The sequence below is a fragment of the Ambystoma mexicanum genome, chromosome 2p (assembly GCF_040938575.1).
Source record: "Ambystoma mexicanum isolate Mex_15411 chromosome 2p, UKY_AmexF1_1, whole genome shotgun sequence".
Classification (NCBI taxonomy): domain Eukaryota; kingdom Metazoa; phylum Chordata; class Amphibia; order Caudata; family Ambystomatidae; genus Ambystoma; species Ambystoma mexicanum.
In genome coordinates, this window is record NC_090923.1 from 340,918,445 (window position 1) to 340,940,465 (window position 22,021).

At 47.0% G+C, this 22,021-nt stretch overlaps 1 protein-coding gene across 2 annotated transcripts in view; it reads left to right on the forward strand.

Annotated features, from left to right (window-relative positions):
* The window catches only part of APPL1 (adaptor protein, phosphotyrosine interacting with PH domain and leucine zipper 1), an 820,938-nt gene extending 801,267 nt beyond the window's left edge, over window positions 1-19,671 (forward strand). For both annotated transcript variants that reach the window (XM_069643674.1, XM_069643675.1), the window contains exon 22: window positions 17,347-19,671. In XM_069643674.1, coding sequence (XP_069499775.1) covers window positions 17,347-17,496 — 150 coding nt within the window. In that variant the 3' untranslated portion in view covers window positions 17,497-19,671. The remainder of the gene's footprint in view (window positions 1-17,346) is intronic.
* Window positions 19,672-22,021: the final 2,350 nt, after the last annotated feature.

The following is a 22,021-nucleotide window of genomic DNA, read 5'->3' on the forward strand; positions in this document are numbered from 1 at the left end:
ATCGAGTTTTGGCTGGTGGCAGTGGAAACTACTTTTTATATTCGACTGCAAATATTTTCCTATGGTATTTTCCCATTGTTTCGAGGCTACCAACTTCAATTATTTAATTCTCATAGCCTCGAACATACCGCTGGTTTATTTAATTAATATTAATTCTCCGGTTGGTATTTTTTGCCAAGACTCGATTCTAAAATGGTGTTTGTGTTCTCTTCTGTGACTCCAACCCACGTCGAGCCCTTTGTTCCACTTTTTGGCAGGCTTCTCCACAGAAGCCTCCAAAAGTGGTGCCACTCTGTCTGGGTAACACAGGGGGTGTGGGAGGGGTTTAGGCACCCTGGACTGAGTTACCTTGGTAACTCAAGTCGCACTCTTGTGTGATTGGCCCAAGTGGTGAGCCGGCCGGCTCACCACTTAGCATGTTTGAGTGACAGCTAGGCTGAGTGAATGGGGGTTTTCTGCGTAAAAGCAGGGCTTTGGGGACTGGAACTTCAGAAGTCGCCACAGGACCTGAGAATCCGACGAGGGAGAAACTGAGCCGACCTACCACAACGACACCACCGGTGGAGCCCTGCGGAACCGACTCACCACTTCCCGACAACAGAGAAGATCTCCCGGCTGGAGAGGCTTCTTCCCCTGACTGGTGGGCACAACCAGTTTACCTTTCTTTCTTCGCACCCCAGCCCGGTTTGTGGTCGAACTGCCCGTGCCAAGCACCCCGGCAGCCGGATAGCCACTCACCACTGAACCGCGAATCAACGGACCGCTCCTTGTACCCGAGAAACTCTGCGGCTGGTTTCTTCCCTGGCAGTGCAACGGACTCCTGTCTTCCTCCACGATGAGATCCTCTCTTCCCCCGGACGAAGCACCGACTTGCACCCGCCGCCAGGAACAACTGCCCCCGCTGGAGCATTCTCACCACTTTAAGGTACCGTGTCCGCCAGGCCTCCCTTTGTAAAGATTGCAACAAGGTAATAATAACTCCTTAATCTTCTGGACTGGACTGGCCGCCTTGACCTTCTAACTGGTCCCTTTATTTGGTCCAACTCCTTTTTGAACCTTTTCAAGACCTTTGTGCACTGCAACCGTGTGACCTTGGACACATTTCGTTTTGATCCTCTTAAGGCGGATCCAGCCTAATGACTCTGAATTCACGGTTTTACTTTGCCTTCCTCTCTTGTTATGTTCTTATAAAAGTGTTGGGATCTGTTCAATTTGTTCTCTGCTTTTCTCTCCCTTTTAAAAACGAACTATTAGAGTGCCTTCTACGTTAAGCGCTCACCGCTGTCTGAAAATAAGTGGGGCTTTACTTAAGACTTGTCTAATATTCTTTTAAGGGAGTGTATATCTTTTAGTGACCGTGTTTTTGAATTGCTTACTATTAGTCCCTGTGTGTTTTTCTAGATGTGGTTTTAAATAAATAATTATATCTCTTTTACACCAAGCCCTGGTCAGTGTTTACTTGTTCTATTGTATACTTTTGACCTATTGTGAATACTCTGTATACTGCCTAACTCTTCCTGAGGGAAGTCTGACTGCTCAGCCACAGCTACCAAGTGAATCTGTGTGGTACAGACTGCTACCAAGTGGGTTTACTGCCAAACGCCTGTAGTCCTAAATCTTTTGCAGTGGTCCCTAAGGGAACTGCACAGGTTTCTGCCTAACAGGCTCCTGCGGTGGCGGTTGTTCCTGGTAGTTCCTGTGATCCGGCAGAGGAAGAGAGGCTCTCGTCGTGGAGGAAGGTTCGAGTTACTGCACTACCCAGGGATGAAACCAGCCGCGGGGCTGCCCGACGAATAAAAGGTATGCTCCTTTAAATCGCAGTCCGGGTGGACTGGCGCCTGGCTATCCGGCTTCCGATTACTGGGTACGGGAGATTCGTCCAAGGCAGGTCCGGGACGGCGATTGGCAAACTGGTTGGCCCCACCAGCACAAGGGAAGAAGGCTCTTGCAGGTGAAGATCTTCTCTCGTCGTGTGGAGAAAAGTGGTGAGACGCTGCAGCAGGGCTTCACCGGTTGTTCAGTCATTGCAGATGTCTTTGGCTTCTCTCCTCTTCGACTTCTTCTTAGTTCCAGTGGCGAAATCTTGCTCTTCCAGTCCTCAGGAAAAGATACCCATTCATACAGCCTAGCTGTCAGTCACACAGTGGAGTGGTCATCTTGGCGGGAGACCCTCCAGTCTATCAGGATAGAGTGCGACATGGGTTGCTGAGGCAACCCTGTCCAGGGGTCCTACTCCCCCTCCCACACAATGGACCCACCCCAGACTCCGTGGTGCCGGAAGGAGGGCTTCTGGGCAGAAGCCCGCCAAACGGACGAACAAAGGATCCCTGACCTGGGTTAGGATTGTAGAGAAAGACACGAGAAAGAAGTTCTATTAAAGTTCTGGCAAATAAAACCTACCGGAGCAAAGTTAATATTAAAATGCACCGGCGGTATGTTAGAGGCTGCTGGAAAATGTTGTAGCCTCGAACAATGGGAAAATCCCATAGAGAAATATTTGCGATTTGAATATTTATGGTAGTAACCATTGCCACCAGCCAGAAACTTTTGAGAGAGGTACTCTAGGGTACACTTTCGAAAAAGAACAAAAACTATTAACCCCTTCCAGTACCTCCATAGTAAGATGGGTTGTAATGGTTTAGTTCATAGGATTTGACTGGTAAAGTCAATGGGGACTTTACATGCCCTGGGAGACAGTAGTCAGTCCCAGGGTATGGAGTCTGTTTGGGGGTCGCTACGACACCCCTGTGTCACTGCACTGAAGGTGCTGTGTAACACATGTGAATAAAGATGGTTCCTATGGGGTTGAGAAAGATCCCATAGGCATTGAACACAAAAATAGCCTAGAACACACATAGCAAAAATGCCTAAGAGTGGGAAAAAGAGTCTCACTCTTAGCAGGTAAAAAGAAACAAACCCTTCAAATCCAGCAAAGCTGCTGGGGGACTCTTTAGGTAAGGGAAATTAGCCATAAAATGAGAATTCTCCCCAACACTGTGTGATCTAGCTTTTCTTCGCTTCCCTCCGCTGTCCGTCAACCTTAACTGGGCCTCTGTCCGCGGGCATGCAGTTGTGCAATAACCAGCTTCTCCGGTATCTATCTCTCCGCCCTGAACGCGAGCTGACTCAACAGCGCTCTCGTGGTGCAACAAAAACTCCGGATTCACTGGTACCTCAGCCCCAACGCGGGCCGATCCTTCTCCGCCTTCTCACTGCGTCACACACTCTTCTTCCTCAGTACACCCACTCGTACCTCTCCACCTCCTCCAGCACTTCTTGTCAATGACACAAAAAGAAAGGGACCCATCAGACCTTCGATCCTTCCTGCTGTGGCTATCAATCACTCCCTTTGCCAACAAGCTCTACAACTTTTCGTTGCCATGGTGCTCTGTGCCGGCATTTCCCCAGCAGTGCCTGTTTCGCTCTTCTTTACGTCTTCACAAGGATGCACTGCTCTGGCAACCCTTGCCTCAAGAAGCGGAAGTCACCAATGCACCATTGAAGGGTTGAGGAGCCCATCTGTCAGATCTTGCGGTGAGAAGTCTGTGGTCTCTCTCTCTCAGGAATACATCGTGCTGGAGTTGAAGGCAAACAGGCTGTCCTGGTTGCCTTCTGTTAGGAAAGATTTCTCTTTTGGCAGCATTCCCTCAATCGTTTCTATGGACCTCCCCTTCCCCCCAATCTTTTTGCTTTGTTTTTAACCTGTCCTGACTTTTTGAGGGGAAGTAAAGCCTTCAGCTTCACTTCCCATGCCTTTTAGTAATTTGTTATGGGGAAACTGATCAGTCCTTCAGACTAATCAGTACTGGGCAAAAGTTTGGCTTTAGCCATTTGGGACTGTTTAACATTGCACGTATCTTCTTAAAACGCAGTGCAATGGGGATACTTTTGTATCACCCTCGCATTTTGCACTTTGGATGTTTGGTTACGTTTATATGTGCCTAAAGACAAGCTGTGGCAGCAGATGCATTTGTACAATTTTTGCATGATTTTTAGAGTAAACATTCTTGTTTATCGCGTATGGCTACTAAACGTGGCAAGTGCCCTAAAGTGGCCGTACCTCGAGATGTGTGCTTGTTGTTGAGCCATATTGTACGTTGCCCGTTTTCCTGCCTTTTCAGCTCAGGAAATACCAAATAAGGTCATGCACTTGCCCGGGAAAGCTGTGTGTGGCCAAGGAAGCGGGTGGCACTGTCTGGTCCTATTCCACATCTGTGGTGTAGGTGTGGGGCATGAGAGTAACCAATAGTTGTCCCTGATTCGACAGCTACTGGCTGTTTGGTGCCGATCCTTACCATTGGTGGGCTTGCACTTGCTTCCAAGTTTGATTTTTGGTAAGAGGACTCCTGCAGCCATTTCCTCAGATCAGCGTTGGAGCCAAGAATCCCTTATAGATGAACAGCCGACTGAAGATCCAAAGAAGACTCGTAAAGATGTCTGGCATCACTTACTGCCTCTGGCCTGGTGAAGCCCTGTTGGACTACATGATCTCAGAAGACCCTGAGTGGTGTTTCCGCCTTTGGACTAGTGGGACCAATTAGTCCCAATGCCTTCTCGAGGATCCAGCCATCCTGAGCCTTTGGAAATGTCCCTGGACCAGCTCTCTCATGGGCTACCTCGCCAGATTTGTCCCCGTTTCGTGGTTGCACCCAGAACTTTGGTATTCGGCATCTTGTGGTGCAGCTCACATCCCTCTGAATTTCAGCATCTCCGCCTCAAGAGATCCTGTCCTAGAGAACCTTCTTCAACTGCAACTGGAAGGATTCCACCCGTCGTCTGTGTGTGCTGGCCGTTGCTGGAAAGTGCCCCGAAGAGGTCTGCATCAGTGAATCTTGCATATGTTCATCACCATGGGCATCTTGCATCTGGACCTCACCGGAAGAATCCTTGCACCCGCAGCTCCTGTGCACATCTCAATTGAACCAACACCAGGAAATCCAGCCTCCAGCGACTTCCCCTACCCCCATGTCCATCTGCCCTTCCTGGTGCCTTCCGTTGAGTGGATCTGTTCTCCCAGTCTGATGGATGGGGCCTCACCCCACAATCAGCAGCCTGAACCTTCATGCTTTGTTGCTGAGAGGCTTATATACAAGGAGTGGGACTTGTTTACGATGTCCTGGATGTACTCCTCTCAGGACAGCCACAGTCTATTTATGCATTTAGATGGAGTACATTTTCATTGATACCAGGAGAGGGATCTGGACCCTTTGTCCTGTCCCATAACGTCTGTTTTGAATTTTTTGCTGTCTTTGGCATGGACAGGCCTACTGATCGGCACTGTGGAGGGGTACCTGGTTGCTATCTTGGTCTGTTATTTATTTGTTGTTTATTTATATAGCGCTTATACACAGGTGAAGTACTTCAAAGAGCTTCAAGGCGGGAAGGTAACCAGGCTATTCAGTAATCATTCTTAGGCCTGGAGGATTCTGTATGATCTAAACAGAAATCTAGCATACTAGGCCTGATGACATTTCTCCTAGGCCAAGTGCATGAAGTGGTACAGTTGAGACCAAGCTCGGGAGGGGGGACGGAAAAACGGTGGGGGAGGCAGAGGGAACCGGACAAACTAACTGGTCCTAGTACATTTAGGTTGTGCATGCATACAGACAGAGGTGCAGAAATTGGGGGGTCAGTGTGGGTTTGGAGGGAAACGAGAAGTCTGGTCCAGCAGGGCCCTAGGTTAAGTGCAGAGAGTTTGCCCCGCTCAACGAGCGTAAGCTGAAAGTACAGTAATGTTGAACAGAGTGAAGAGTCCCTGAGGCAAGTGCAAAAGACTGGCATGGATGGGGGGTGGGTCTGGGGACCTGTAGGCTCTGGAAGTGAACCAGGAAACCAGCCAGCAAAAACGGAACAATGTTAGGGAGGAGAAGGAGGTCGAGTGAAAAGAAAGGAGGTTAGCAGGGGAGAGGGAGTGCAGAGGAAGAGAGAATGAAGGTGTTGAGTTTCTGGAACTTCAGGTGCTCAGGCTCAAGACATAGCGAGGCCGGGAGACTGTTCCAGAGGGAAGCACCTGTAGAGAATAAAGATCTACCCCCAAATCTGTTTGTGAAAGCGGCTCATCCGCAGAGAGTTGGATGACTCTAGGGTGAGAGTTTTTTAGGAAAAGAGCATTGGAGATAGTGCGGGCCCATGGCCCCAGAAAGCCTTGCGGATTATACAGAGGGTCTTGAACTTGATCCTTGCAGGCACGGAGAGTCAGTGGGGGGATTACAGTGCCAGAGAGACGCGGTCCGAGGGCTTGAGGCCAAGGAGAAGTCTTGCGGTTCTGTTCAGGATGAGTTATAGAGGATGGAGATTAGAAGTAGGAAAATTTAGAAAGAGGCTGTTGCAATAGTCCAGCCTAGAGAGAACCAGGGCTCTCGACGGTATGAGCCGCTGGGGGAAAGTGAGAAAAGGTAGAATACCTCTGAGGAGGTGCAGTTGTTGGTTGGACTTATTGGAGATGTCTGAGATGTGAGAAGAGAAGGAGAGAGTGGAGTTGAAGATGAAGATGTATTGCCTCATTGGTAGGCGAGTGGGCATGGCCAAGGGAGGCAGACCAGACAAAGTGAGAAAGCGGCAGCAGGGGTCCCAATGAGGACGATCTGTGTTACTGGCATTCAGACATAGATTGTTAGCAGCACACCAAGCCTGAATTGCAGATATAGTCTGAGATGAGCGAGGAGGCGGCCGAGGGTAGCCTGAAGGAGCTGCGTGTCATCCGCATAACACTGAAAGTTAGAGGTAAAGGTAGAGATCATGTGGGCCAAGGGGGCCTTGTAGATATCGAAGAACCTGAGGGAAAGGTTAGATCCTTGGGGGACACCACAAGTAAAGGGAGTGTTAGAGGAGAGAAAGGGCCCGAGTTCCACGTGGAGAACCGGTCAGAGAGAAAAGAGGCGAACCACGCCAGGGCCTGATCTGTGATGCCCAGGGTATCACGGAGAGGGATAATCAGGATTTTGTGGTTTACCGTATCGAAAGCAGACGAGAGGTTGAGAAGAATCAGGACAGAGGGAGAGTTGGAGTCCAGATTTGTGAGCAGGTCTGCACGGGTATTCAGAAGAGCAGTTTCCATGCCTCTGCATGCTCTAAAGCCAGACTGATGATCATGGAGACAACCAACAGATTCAGTATGGAGGGTAATTTGAGAGATGGACAGCTTCTCCATGAATTTTCCCAGGAAAGGGGTGATGGAGATCAGGCGCTAGTTTGCCGAAATGGACAGGTCGGCAGAGGGTTTTTTTGAGCAGTGGGTGCACAAGAAGAGTGCTTGAGAAGAGAGGGGAAACCTCCAGTGGGGAAAGAGGTTGCAGAGGTCAGCCAAGGCTGGAGTGAGAGTGTCAGGCCAGGGCCGAGCAAAGGGCCTGGGTAGGTGTAGTAGCGTATGCGGCTGCGGTAGGATTGGCCAGTACAATGCAGACTTTGAAGAGTTTGGCCATGTTGTTGAAGGCCTTGGAGATGCTGGCTTGAATGTAGACTCTTTTCTTAGAGCGGATGCAGAGTCTATATTGCCTTTGAAGAAGGCGGCAAGCCAGTTTGTCAGAGGGTGTACCTGAAGATCCCCATTTCCATACCGCTGCTCTGCACTTGCGTTCAAGGGCAGCCAGATCGGAGTCGTACCAAGAGTTGGCAGGCTTCAGTCGGACCCTCATGACAGTGTTGGAGATGGTAAAGGAGCCCTGAGCCATGCGCTTTATTCCCAATTCCCACTGTTATGCACATTTTGTGTGGATTTTGCTATCTGTTTCCGCCACGCCCTCTTAGATGCTCCCCGTTAAAGGGATTTTTCTGGTTGCCATCAGAGCCACGAGGTGGGCGAGTGAGCTCTAGATTTTATCAGTTAAACATCCCTATTACTAAAGGTGACATTGTGAATGTGACCCTCCTCCCTTTCGAAGCTGGAAACTGATTTTCGTCCATCTCAAAAGATCCATCTTCTAGTGTTTTTTTCCTCTGCCTCATACTTTCAAGGCAGAGGAGAGATTCCACTGGCTGGAACCCGTGTGGGCTCTCAGCTACTCTCTCTCTCAGACAATGGACATCAGGAAAGATGACCAGCTTTTTGTGGGTTATGCTGGTGCCCGTGCCTGCAGAGCTGTGATCAAACAGGCCCTGTTACGGGTGATCATTTTCTGCATCTTAGAATTCTGTGATCTGGCTAGATGAGGTGTGCCTGAAGTTCTCAGGTCTCATTCTTCCAGAGGTCTGGTTGCCACCTCTGCCCTACAGAGGGGAGAGAGAGGGGATCCCCGGCTCGGACATTTGCAAGCTTCTCTACACACATTTGTCAAACATTACTGCTTGGATTTCCTTTCAGAGCAGGATGCCGCTTTTCTCCAGAATGTACTCGTTTGGATAGTGTCCTCTTACCCTCCTCCCTTCTCCATGTCTACATACTGCTAAGGAAGTCTATCATAGATGAGGAACCCGTGGGAGAAAGGTATCCATTAGAAGAACAAATTTCTTACCTCTCAGTAATGTTCTTTCTGATGGACGTGCCCCCCTCCGATTTCTAATTGCCCTCCCAACCTGCCCCTCTTGGTCGATAGCTTGTTCAACATTGGCTCTGTGGTCCATCAGCGTTTGAGTGCTAGGGAAAAAGTAGGCGATTAAAATCATGGGTTGCGCGCCTCAATATATATTTTGGCCCCAACGTAATTTCCGGCACGTAGAGGCGTCAAGCAGAGCCACGCTGCGCTCCCTGATGGCCGAAATGTTTCCGAGCAACAGCTGCACTGGTAGTCAGATATCTTAGATGAGGTGTCTGCGGTAGGAACATCCATCAGAAAGAATATTACAGGGAGGCAGGTCATTTGTTTTTCTCTGGTCATGCAGCAGTTAAAAGCGGTATTCTGCAACAATGGTCTGTGGCTTCAGAGGACATGTACATAGGTGATTCATAAAGGCACACCAAACTAAAAAGCATTGGGGTTCTGTACAAGGGAGAATGGGCAACAAGAGGATGAGGGGACATTAGGATGGGGGTAGTCATCTGTCAGCGTAGTGCTCATTGAAGAGCTACATCTTCAGTTCTTCTTGAAGAGCAGCAAGGAAGTAGCTACCCCGATATTTTTATATTGATTTCTTGTTCTGAGTATAGGAGGTGAGTATGTCCTTTCTAGCCGTCTAGTTCTTGTTCTTCATGGATTCAATCTAGAGAAGTGTTGACGTACGGTGTAGCATAGGTCTCCTTATATGGTGAATTCCTTAGCCAGGTAGGGTGGTATCTTGGTCATTAGTATTTCATGGATAGCCCACCACTTAGAACATGTGGATAACTATTGAGGTTCCATACAGTGGGAGTTATGCAATGAAATTTCTTGAGCCAGGCGGTGGCATGTTCGGACAGTTTACTTCAAGAAAAGATTGCGACTGGAACGCCTTCAAGGGATGTGTTGCCACAATCAAGTTGAGAGAGCACTATAGTTGGAAGACAGTTCTGGCACATGAGGTGGGGTGAGGTGCTTTATTCTGCAGAGAAGTGAAATCTCATATAAATGGCTCTGTCGTCTTTGCGATGTGTGTTTGTTAAAGGAGCTGTTGCCACCCTCCAAGGTGAAGCAGAGGACATGGTATTTACGAGCTGCTAGACAAGACAAATTGTGCTCTGGGTGGTGTCTTCTATCACAGGTGCGGTATCAGGTTCTTCGTCATTATGCGGCCAGCATGAACTTTCATGCCTGGCTATTGAGAAGATGACGAAGGGATCCGTCAATAAGTGCCGGAACTAACTGGTTCGAACGAATTGGTTTTCATCACTACTCAGTAACTGTTTTCCCTTCACAATAAAATCAATTCAGTAGAAATGAAGTGTCCCATTTTGTTTTTATTGTTTTTGCAGCTTTTTTTCATTCTTGCTGAACACTTTATTCACAAACCTTTTGGTTCTTGCTTTTTCCTTGCTCTCTTTACAAATTGCATCACTGGTTTGATACTACTCTATTTTGTTTTCTGAATGCATTAAAGTAAAGGCATTTTACTTAAGATGCATGCATGCGAGGTCCACACTGGAGACTTTCATGGAGAGACAATCTCCTGGTGCAGGAGGGCTTCAGGATCCTTTCATCCTAATGTGTCAGTTGAAGATTCATGGTTAGGTCCTGTAAGGATGAAGTATCAGACATGGAATTTCTCAGATGAGGTAATTGAGTGCTGCTTTCAGTAAAACATCAATCAACTAACACCGTTTATGCTTGTAGTTGGGGGGGGGGGGGAGGAATGTCTGTTTGGTGTCATGACCCATTAGCATGTTCTCTTATACTGCTTTGGATTTTCTGCTTTCTTGGGCTAGGCAGTTGTAAACCTAGGCACGGCTAAATGCTTTTTGACTTCCCTTTCTGTTTCCAATGGAAACCTGTTGGGTAGGGGTCCTATTTTGCAATTAAAGCGGTTGTTCAATGTTCAAAAGCTTACATGAATTGTTTTTCCCTGATGTATTTTCCTCATTCCACATTGGGATCTTAAGTTTGTTCTCACATTTGTGACTGTTGCTCTTTTTAAGCCTTTACAATCTTACCCAGTGCATCTGCTGGCTCTGGGTGTTGCTTTCCGAGCAGCACCATCTTTTGAGAAGGGAGTTTCTGAACCTTAGGCTTGCTCTGTGTCACTTGCATATGATTTTTGAAGGAAAATAAGGCCATGATTTGTACGTATTTCTTTTTTCCCTAAGGCAGTCACAATTTCATATGCATCTGATTTTACTGTTCTCCAGCAAAGGGTCTGCCCTGGATTCACATGCTCATAAATATTCCCTGCCGTCAGACTGGGAATCCTCAGTAAAAGAAAAAACAGTGTGTTTCATATCTAAAGTGTCTTTCTCCGCTAAACCAATCACTGAGCTCTGGGTCATACTGCCCCAGCCAATGACTGCCCTCTACCTAAGCCCCTCCTCAGGCAGCCATCTTCAGATTTTTACTGCACGTACAAGTGTTGGGAGTCCTTGCGTTTCGCTCTTCGAGCTTTCTGCGTTTCTTTCCTTGCGGTTTTGGTAGGAAAACTCTGTTTTTGGTTCAATCGAGCCTGTGTGCTCCATCGCTTAACCTTCCGATTAACGGGATCCGTTTTTTGGCATCTTTCATCGCCCCTCAAGGGCAGATATTGTCGAGTGTTTATTCTTGCAAGCTTCCAGAAGATCTTCGGGCCTTCACTGCCATGTCGGAGTAGAAAGACGGTTCCCTCTTCAAGCTGTGCACCAGCTGTGGTTTGCGGAATGTTTTCACGGACGACAAGCATTCCCAGTGCCTGTATTGTCTGCACCCTAAGCATAAAGAAGAAGATTGTGAGATCTGCCATGGCTTCTACAAGCGCACAATGAAAGATCGACACGTACGGTTGGCACGTGGCTCAAGAGTTAAGGCCTCTACCGCGGGTGATTCACATGGGAATGCTTCCTCTGGATCCAGCCAACCTGAGCGGGTTTCTAAGACCGTTGATCGCGCTCCATCATTGGGGGCCAAGCAAGGCCAAGCACCGCGTGTCTGCTTCTGTCATAGTTGCCGCGCAAGCGGGTCCCGGGACGGTGAGGGCGCGTTCATAGTCTGTCTGCCTCGATCTCCAGCCACCACTCCAGCTCTTCGTCCAAGAGGAAGTCGGCTACCCCAGCCAAGCAGAGGGAGGCACCGGAGAAGGCCAAGCAGGACAAGGTGTCTGACCTGCTCGTGAAGGCCCAGGTGGCCCATGCCAAATCATCATCCTCCTCGATCGAGTTGGTGGTGGCCTCCCTTTCGAAGTCAAAAGGGGCAGACCCAGACCAGTGTTCCCAAGCAAAGGGCAGAGTGGCTCTTCTTCGCAGGCAAGAGGCTTCGTACAAGCCGCTAGGAAAGACGCCAGAGAAGAGGGTATGGCCTTAGTCCTCGATGACCCCCCTCAGGACCTGAAAAAGGGGGGGGCAAAGAAGAACTCCAAGGAACCAACATTTCTTTGTCCGACGAGGAGGAGATACTTTCTATCCACACCATCCACAGTGGTGGCAATGAGGGAAATGTCGGGGAGATGCCCCCAGAGGTGACGACAGAGTTTACGGGGATGACATGGGCGCAATCACCAGCAAAGAAGAGGAAGAGACAACTCCATTCCAACCGTCGCTTCCTTCCCCCCCCTAGGGAGACGAGATCGGACACAGCGATGACTGACACGGACGACGCAAGGATAGAAGACCCTGCATCACCGCCGCTGTGCGCTTCTCCACCGGATGAAGTAGGATCCTTTCATTGCGTGATCGCCCAGGCATCGTAGCTTTTCCAGCTCACCCGGGAGGAGAAGAGGGCTTCCTGTACCAATGCCTGGAGGGCTGTTGGTACCGCTCCTCAACGACGCCTGGGATGAGGAAACCCGCGTCAGCCCCAGCGAAGAGAGACCGGCTTGAAAGGAAGTACTGGGTGCCATAATCTGTTCCCAAGTGTCTAAGGTCTCAACCGTCGCCAGACTCGGTGGTCTTGGCGGCCACCAGGAAGATGTTGCCGAGTTTGGCGTCCTAGTCATCTGCACCCACGGACAACGAGGGGAAGAAATTGGATTCCATTGGTAGAAATGTAATGTACTCGGCAGCGATGACAGTCAAGGCGGCCAATGCCTTGGCGATCGTGGCCAGATACGACTGGGAGCTTTGGTACAAGATGGCTCCCCTCCTGCATTTCCTCCTCGATGACAAACTGGTCGAGGCTTTGGGGAACCTCCAGGAAGGCGAGGTGGCGTCTGACCCTGCCATCACAGTGGCCCTGGACATTGCGGACACAGGGTTCTGCCAGATGGGCAGCAGTGTTTGCCTTTGCTGTCGTGGCTGGCTCAAGACCATCAACCTCAGGCATGAGGTCAACACGAGGGTCCTGGACATGCCGTTCAACAGAGACAAACTGTTCGGTAAGGCCATTAATGAATCCCTCCAGGCTATCAAGGCTGACACACACGGCCTGTGCCTTGGGCACCCTGCAACCACACTGGCTGTCCTTTCGTTCCTCAGGAGGGAGGGCTAGCAGGTCTTCGAAGGGTTTCGGCAGGGGCTCATCCTCTTACCGGCAACCCTCCCGTTCTTTGACCCAGGAAGCCAACAGAGGTCGCACCAAGGCCTTCAGAGGTGCCCGCCATCGTTGTCAAGGCTCCTAGGGCGGCGCGCCAGCCTCCAAGCAGGACTGAACCAGCCGAGATGTCAGGCCCCCCCCCTGCACCCCGGTGGGAGACCGGCTGGCGCACTTCATCAGTGTGTGGGAGACCATCTCCACCGATCGATGGGTGCTGGACGCTCTCGCCCACGGACACAATTTGGAGTTTCAACTGAAGTGTCTGTGGATAACACAGGTGGCCTGATCGGAATAGCACATCCCTCAGCTGCTGCTGGAAGTTTGGATCATGTTAAGAAAACGGGTAATAGAGCTGGTTCCGAAGCTACCTCAGTACTCCAGAGTCTACTCAAGATACTTTCATAGACCACTGGCTGGAGGCCTATTCTCGACCTACGACGACTCAAGTACATAAAGTCCTAGATGTTCAGGATGGTCACGCTGCAGCATGTGCTCGGCCAGCTGGAGGAGGGAGACTTTCTGTCGTCGTCGGATCTAGAGGACGCATACTTCCACATCCCCATTCACGGAAAGAATTGCAAGTTCCTGCGCTTCGGTTCAAGGCTCTCCCCTTTGGGGGTGAAGTCAGCGCCCAGAGTCTTCACCAAGTACCTGGCACCAGTGGCGGCCCATCTACGACTGCAGGGGATTTATGTGTATGCTCATCTGGGCCATTTCAAGGGACATCGCTGTTGATCACACGGCGAAGACCATCCGACTGCTGACGGACCTGGGGTTCTTGGTGAACTATGCAAAGTCCTGCTTGACTCCATCGCAGGAAGTGCAGTTCCTGGGATCCAGGCTCCAGTGTCCTGCTTGGCATCACTGTCGGAGGACAGGATAGCGGCCATCGTGGGCAAGGTGAAACGGCTGTTAGCACTGAAGGTTGCCACAGTGAGAACCATCAAGTCGCTGCTGGGCATGTCGTCGTCAAGCATATACCTGATTCGACTCAACAGGTTGCGGATGCTTCCACTCCAGGAGTTCCTCAACGCCCGTTGGGTCCAGGTGTCCATAGGCTTCCAGGACAGGATCATGCTTGACGAGGAGTTCCGTTGTGCGATAAGGTGGTGGGCTGTGCGCTCCAACATCCCCAGAGGCACAGACTTCCAGAGCCCCCCGTACCAAGAGACAGTGACGACGGGACGCTTCCCTGGAAGGATGGGGAGACCACGCAGGACGTCTTCATGCCCGTGGCCTGTGGCTGCCAGAGGGTAAGATGCTACACATCAACGTACTAGAACTATGAGTGGTGTTTTGGGCCCTCAGGTCGTTTCTGCCGTCCCTCAAGGGCAAAGTGGTGAGGGTCTTCATGGACAATACCACCACAATGTTTTACATCCGAAGCAGGGGAGCACCAGATCACCGGCGCTCACCAGAGAGGCGCAGTGGCACTGGGCCGTCGCCTAGGGGATGTTCCTCATTCCGTTTCACCTGGCAGGAGTAAAGAACATTGTCACGGACTCTCCCAGCAGGGAGCTGTGCTCTTGCCACGAGTGGGAATTTCATCAGGATCAAGTGGACCACCTTTTCCTCAAATGGGGCAGTCCTCAGATCGATCTGTTTGTGACGGCGACAAACACCAAGTGCCATAGGTTCCCCAGCAGGTTCCCTCAGTCGGGGAGCATGGGGGATGTATTCTCCGTCCCTTGGAAAGGCCTGTTTCTATAAGCGTTCCCGCCGCTGCCACTACTGCTTCGAGTCATCTGTCAACTCAGACGGTACCAGTGCAGGATGATCCTCGTCGTACCAGCGTGGCCAAGGTAGATCTGGTACCCGGACCTTCTCAGCATGTCGGCGTCCCCTCCAGTCAAGCTGCCAGTGGTCGCGGATCTTCTCGCAAGGAAAAGAGGCGCGAATCTGCACCACAACCCGGGATCGCTGAACCTGAAGGCCTGGCTCCTGCAGCATTACAGTTTGGAGGTTACCTGCTTCTGGCAGACTGCAGGGAAGGCCTCGCCAGAGCATTGTCGATATTAAAGTGCTATAGACACAAATTAAGCGTTTTGTGACGTGCTGCCGGTCCCAGAAGATCAACCCCCTGAGGGTCACGGCCCCTCAGGTACTACTGTATTTATTGTCATTAGCTAAATCGGGATGCTTCCATCAGGGTACACCTGGTGGCTATCTATCGCTATACCAGGTCTCCAGGACGATCTTCACTGTGGTCGCACCGTCGAGTTCATCAAGAGACTGTTCTGCTTGTTCCTGCCATTGAAGGCGCCGGCCCCGGCGTGGAAGCTCAACATGCTGCTGACTAGGCTCATGGGGCCCCCATTTGAGCCTATACATTCAACGCCGCTCAAGTTTCTGTCGTGGAAAACGGCTTTCCTTCTGGCCATCACCTCTGCAAGAAGAGTAGGGGAGATCCAGGCCCTATCCTGCAAGCAGCCTTACTTGACTTTGCACGAGACGAGGGTGGAGCTGCGGACGCACCCCTCCTTCATGCCCAAGGTTCAGTTAGAATTTTATGTCAACGAGCCCTTGGTGTTTTTTCCGACGCCTTTGTCGCCGGCTGAAAGGACTTTGCACTTGGTGGATGTGGCCCGAGCGCTGAAGTTTTATGTGGCACGCACAAAGAGTTTCCGAATGACTTCTCAGCTTTTTGTGAACTTTAGTCCTATGAACCATGGGAAAGCCCTGACCAAGGCTTCCATTTCCAGGTGGCTCTCCAGCTGCATCACTCATTGTCACCGGTTGGCAAACTGACCGCTGCCTGGCCGTCCGAGAGCCCATTCTACCAGAGCGATCGCTGCTACGACGGCGTTTCTGTCTGGTGTGCCCCTGCTGGACATTTGCATGTATGCTACGTGGATGTCGATGCACACCTTCATGAAATTCTACTGCGCCGACAGGGATTCCAGGGAGGAGTCCAGAGTCAGTCAAGCAGTGCTGCGCAACCTGTTCTCACCAGGCTCACCTTCAAGCGGCGATAAGAGATTGCTTCTGTTGAGCCTTGCCACCTCCTGTGGTTGTGTAATTATGTACTGCTGTTTATTCTTTATTCATGAGCATGTGAATCAATGCCAGACCTCATGCTAGAGAAGGAACAAGTTAGTTACCTGTAACTGTTGTTCTCCAGCCGTGATCTGGCATGGATTCACATGCAAACCCTCCTGCCTGCCCCTTTGCAACCCTTCTCTTGGTCCTACTGCCACTTTACATGCTACCAAATCTGAAGATGGCTGCCTGAGGAGGGGCTTAGGTAGAGGGCAGTCATTGGCTGGGGGGCAGTATGACCCAGAGCGCAGTGATTGGTTTATTGGAGAAAGACAGTTTAGAAACAAACTGAAACAGTTTTCTCTTTTACTGAGGATTCCCAGTCTTACAACGGGGAATATTCATGAGCATGTGAATCCATGCCAGACCCATGCTGCAGAACAACAGTCACAGGTAACTAACTTGTTCCTTTTCTTGCCTTATTCATCCAAGGGGATGGAAAGATTTCACAAATGTTATCCCATGTAAGGGCTTAATTTCTTTGTGCACAGGACAAAGAGTCATCAAGAGGACTAGTTGTTCATAGGCATTACTGGTCATTGGAAGGGAAAACCTGTCTCTAAGAAGATGAACATCAAGGTAGTCCTCTGCATCATGACTTATTTTGTACTGGTTCTAAGAGTGATGCTTAATTAACTCAAAACACTCTCCACTTAGTCATGTGATTACTTCAGCCTTGCAGGGATGTGTACTCTTGCTGGAATTCTGTCAGGCAGCTACATAGACCTCTTTACACTCTTTCACCACAAGGTATTGCCTTGATCCTCTTGCTGCAGAGCATGCGCGAGATGGGTGTTTTGTCCTGCAGAACCTCTTGCTGTGGGGAAGATTCCTTCCAGCCTTTCATGAGATTCGGAATCTGTGAAAGGAATGTATCCATTAGAAGAACAAGTTGGAGTAACAGTATTTTATTTCTCATTGACCTTCCTGCCCACCCTATACTCAGATTGCACTTAATGATTTTCTTGTAGCCTGCCTCCCACATACTCTGTTTCCCTTAATGTTTTTCTTGTGGATGTTCCAAAATTCTTTTGCATCTGTGAGGAGAGGAAATGGGTCTGAATTGAGGTGAAAAAGCATGCCTGCTTTGCTATATGTACCAGTGGAGTAGATGCACCATCAAAGCTGTTTGGTGCTCACTGTGCCTTGTGTCTTTGAAGTGTCTACACAAACCTCACACCTGGAAGTGAATTTCAAGAGAGAAGTCATCTGTTGGAGTTATATCTTAGCCATCAGAAAGATCATTACCAATTGTAAGTAATTTGTTGTTGAATAAAATAGTGATTGTTTTTCTTTCTTTGAACACTAGGACTTGGAAGAACAGAGCCGCTTGATAGCTGCTTCGAGTCGGCCCAACCAAACCAGTGCAGAGGGACAGTTTGTAGTGCTGAGCAGTAGTCATTCAGAAGATAGTGACTTGGGAGAAGAAAGCAAAAAGAAGAAAGAGTCTGAAGCCTGAGGTCATTTCATTGAACAATGCATAGAATCTGCACACCAAGCTTTCAGAAAGGAGATGGCACAAAATGCACTCTATACATGATGACAAGTATACGGTTTACTATATTTTAAGGAAGACTTTTACAATTTCTTCATGCTCAAGTGACTTGGGCTAATTTTATGCTTACATTCTTTCTTCCACCTTCTCTTCACATCTGGCCTCATCAACAAAATAGTTGAGAATACTATCAACAAAAGCCATCTCATGGGCATGTAATGTACCTACCGGACTCTGGAGCCCGTTGCTGGCAATGAAGATTAATCTTGTGTGTAAATTGCAGCAGTGCGAAAATAATCTTTTTTTTGGCTGCTGCCAACAGACTTTTCTGCCGCAATGAACAGGACTTTGTGTTAAATATGATGCAAAATACATTTATTCTGATGCAGAAATGACTTTTGATGTCATTGAAAAATAATGAAGTTCTCAATGAGCTTAACCTGGACTGAATCATTTTGGTTTCATCAGATAAACAGTTTCTCATATCAACAGCATACCTAATGATAATTCTTCATTATGTGAGAATGTTTCTTAAGATCGATGATACCATTTTTCTTCAGAGAGATAGTTTTGAGATCCATGTTCAAGTTAAAACTGATTCCTTGTTCTCAAGGGAAATAGACCTGAATGTGCAATTTTCCGTCACATATACTGTTATGATTGTATATATTGATAGGTTTCAGTCCATAATGACCTTTGTATTTACTACTTGCGCTTGATATCCGCGCTTTAAACAGTTGGCAATTGATCATTGATATTTAAGGCCTTGTTTTGTGTAACCTGTTTTTTTAATTGAAAACAAAATAGTGAAAACTAGCCCTTTATTTGTGTTTTTCTTTTTCAAATGTGTTCTTTGTTGAAGTAGGGTAATGTGCATGAACGTCAAATTAACTGACGTTAAACAAATCATAACCTTGATATTTGTAATGAGAGAACTGAAGCAATGGTAATGTTACATATATTTTTACGTATTGGAAAAGAGAGCTCAGATAACTTAGAATTTGTTGGTGTAGGGGTCGTTAAAATGAAATCAGTCATTTTGTCCAAAAACTATTTTGTAATTTTGTTAAGCGAATGTAATTATTTTGCACTAACAGTTTTAAGTTTTAATCTCGCTATGTTGGTAAACTACTTTGCAATCATGCCTACTTTGCCATGAAACATTTACTTATTGTGCAAGTTTGCTGGTCAGCCTGAAGGCTGATCTTTGGACATGGCATAGTTGCTGTCATACGAGTGGTGCATTCAGGTGTTTAAGCAATGGAAGTTTCTTGTAGAATGTATGATGTAGGTAAGTTATACACATTTTAAGGTTAGGTTTAATTGAACGACTTGGGCATCTGTCCCCCACAATGCTCTTACAGGTCTGTGATTTGGGGGCCAGAGGAGGAGATTACTCCCTTTTAATTGTGTGAACTTTTTTTTTGCACTTTTGAAATTAACAAAGGTGATTTGAAATAACATCATGAATGTTACTCAGAATTTACCTCCAGTAAAGTTAAAAGAAATACAATTCTAACACTCGTAGCCTCTGTCTTGGTCCCAACCTACTGTCAAATGTGAAATCGTGTTAATTTAACCAAATGGGTTGTTAGTGCAATTATAATAGAGTGATGTTCAATACATGTGCCTCCATCTGCCTCTGGTGAAAAAGATTTAATAGCCGATAAATTTGTGGTATTGGGAAGTATTTGCAATCTACAGTTATATGATGCAGTAGGTGAATCGTTGAGGTCTGGTATGAAAGGATGTGGGCACATTTCTATACAATATTTTATTTTTGTGTTTGGTATGATTGTAATATTCTGATACCTTAACCATTGCCCTTTTTTCGCTGAATAGCTGCAAACTGTAAGTACCACTAAAATGTTCTCATCTGAATTGTCAAAATATATGTTGAGCATTTGTTTCACATTTTATTTTAATTCACTTTGGGAAACAAACCTTGAAGGCCACTTTATATACATTTACTACAACTTACACATTGATTTAATACATTTTGTGAATAAAAATACCCAATGTAGAGGTATTTTATATTGTGTATGGAAATGCTTTTTGATGGTGTATAATTATACATAATACTGTTTGTAAAGTTGCCCTAAACTTTATATGCACACAATAAACAAAGGGAATACTGAATATCATATGTTTTTTCTTAAGTATTGTTTATCCTAAATGCATGTTGTGCCCATCAAGACAAATGGTTATGTAGGACAGCACATATTTGCACCACCACTATATGGTTAAAACATAGTAGCATTAGGATGTTGATTGTTGATATTGTTCAGCAAATATTAATATATCAATTTTAATTTTTAATGTGATTCACTAATTAACCTTACTTCACTATAAAAGTAGATTTCTTTGTCATATACATGTTTCTCTAATAAGTTATTTAATCAATGGTCTGACACACTGGCCAATCATCCCTCACTCCTACACAGTTGGAAATGTCATTAAAAAAACACCTCTCTTGCTGGTTTTAAATGGCACAGTAAAAATGCAAAAGGGGCTTATTGCTGCTAAGGTGACTTCATGCCATCAATAACCAAAGTAAATTCTTTTGAACATTTTTAAACTCAAGTCTTGGTGCATCAAGTTCCGATTTCTCTTGGAAGTGATTCTGACACAGTGGATGTTTTCCTACATCAAAAAAGATTGCTTGTTAAAAAAAAAATGAAATTCCAAAGCAGAACAACGAAAAGGGCTTACAAGTGACTGCCAGATGTTCAGTGTGCCTTTGGAAATTTATTTCTAAAGGCAAAAGTTCTACAATCGTTAGTTAATACATGTTCCAAGCACATATTGTTTTGAGACTAAAGAGTGGGCCTGCTTAACGTAATTTTATTATACAGAAAAATGTCTGAAGTAATGCATACTGACAATTAACTCCATATCTTAAAGCAATTACTTTCTAACTGCATGCAAAAATCCAGAATAATGTCATCATTTCTATTTGTGGTTTTCCTGCTATAATGAATCAATTTGAAAGTTAGATTTGGCTGAATACAGTCATGTATGACTTATAGATCAAGTTGCACTCGTCTTTGTCACTTAGATTAAATGTTTATTTTGCCATGGTTTTAATTGATCCATTGGTCAAATCTGTTTTTGAGTAGAAACAAAAGAAATGGTAACTTAAAAAAAACAGTTGGATCATAGTTTGTTTTGGGTCTATTTAAGTGTTGTTCATGTTTGGCATACCTTTTTAAATTTCATGTCTATTGTCCTTCATTAAGTGATGAAAGGAAACTAAAGCATTGTTCAATGGGCAGCCTGAAGGTATTTTGCTTTCATCATTCTTTTGCCAACTAAAGTGTAAATATCATTCCATCTAGCCAAACATTTTATTTGTTTACTAATTCATTTGAAATCTGATTTTCAGCTAATTGTTCTTTTTGTTCATTTTTGGCACCATTTGCCACAGTGTCCCTTTCACCAAAACACAGTATTTTTGAAATATTGTTATTATGAGCATTTATTGCATTTTCACAGGGATACTATGGACAACAATGTGTTGCTGAGCCAATCCAGCAATTCTACGTTATTTAGGTCTATACACCAGCGGAAATAACAGTTAAATTTACCAAACAGTAAATGTATAACGTTCACTTCTACTGCTTTCCAAATGTGGTGGACCTCGTCTCCTTTCCGCCACTCCCACCAAGAGTGGGCCAACACAGATGTGTTCCTTAGTTCTTGTCAACAATATGTAACAAACATAAATTCCAACAATAGTTTAGAAGTTGTTCCTGTTCACCTTTGATCCATCATTGTTATTGCAAACCACATTGCTGGACTCAAGTACACCACTGAATTAGAATCAGATAGCTCTATTTTTGCTTAGTAGGACTTGCAAAGTTGCATACCTGTAGAATGCCAATATAGGAGAACCAGGAGTCTCTGCAGGACAGGTGACACCCGCTACATAAAGGCACCACTTGACGTGGACTAGAGGGATCCCCCCAGAGTCTCGCCCTGCCCTCAAATTTAAATGTAGCAGGACCCCTGAGGCGAGTGCAGACGACTGAACCGATATCCTACGCACATGGAGCCCAGGTAGAAGCAAAAAGGGAATGTTAGTACAGGAGTTCCCATTGAAGTAGCCCAAGACCCTGACCTGGCAATCTGATGTCCCAGAGCTGCCAGGGCTGAGAGAAACTAGTTGGAGGAGCTCTAATGACTCCAACTGTGACTCAGATCCCAAACCAGCCAGAAATTAAAAGGGGTTCCTAGTCCAATTTACCTTCACAGCAACTGAGAGTAGGGTCCTGAATGTTCATTCAGTCCAACTATATGGTCTGAAGAGTAGACGTCTTAAGGTATTAACTCCTGTTTTTGGAGGCAGGTGGAAGAGACTAATGTTGACCGCAGTATCTCCTTGCCATGGGCATTCCTTAAGGGGGAGTGGAGATAACTGGAAACCCAGCCACTCCACTCTGGTATCTTCGCGGTCATCACCATTTACAATCTTAACAAAACTAGAAAC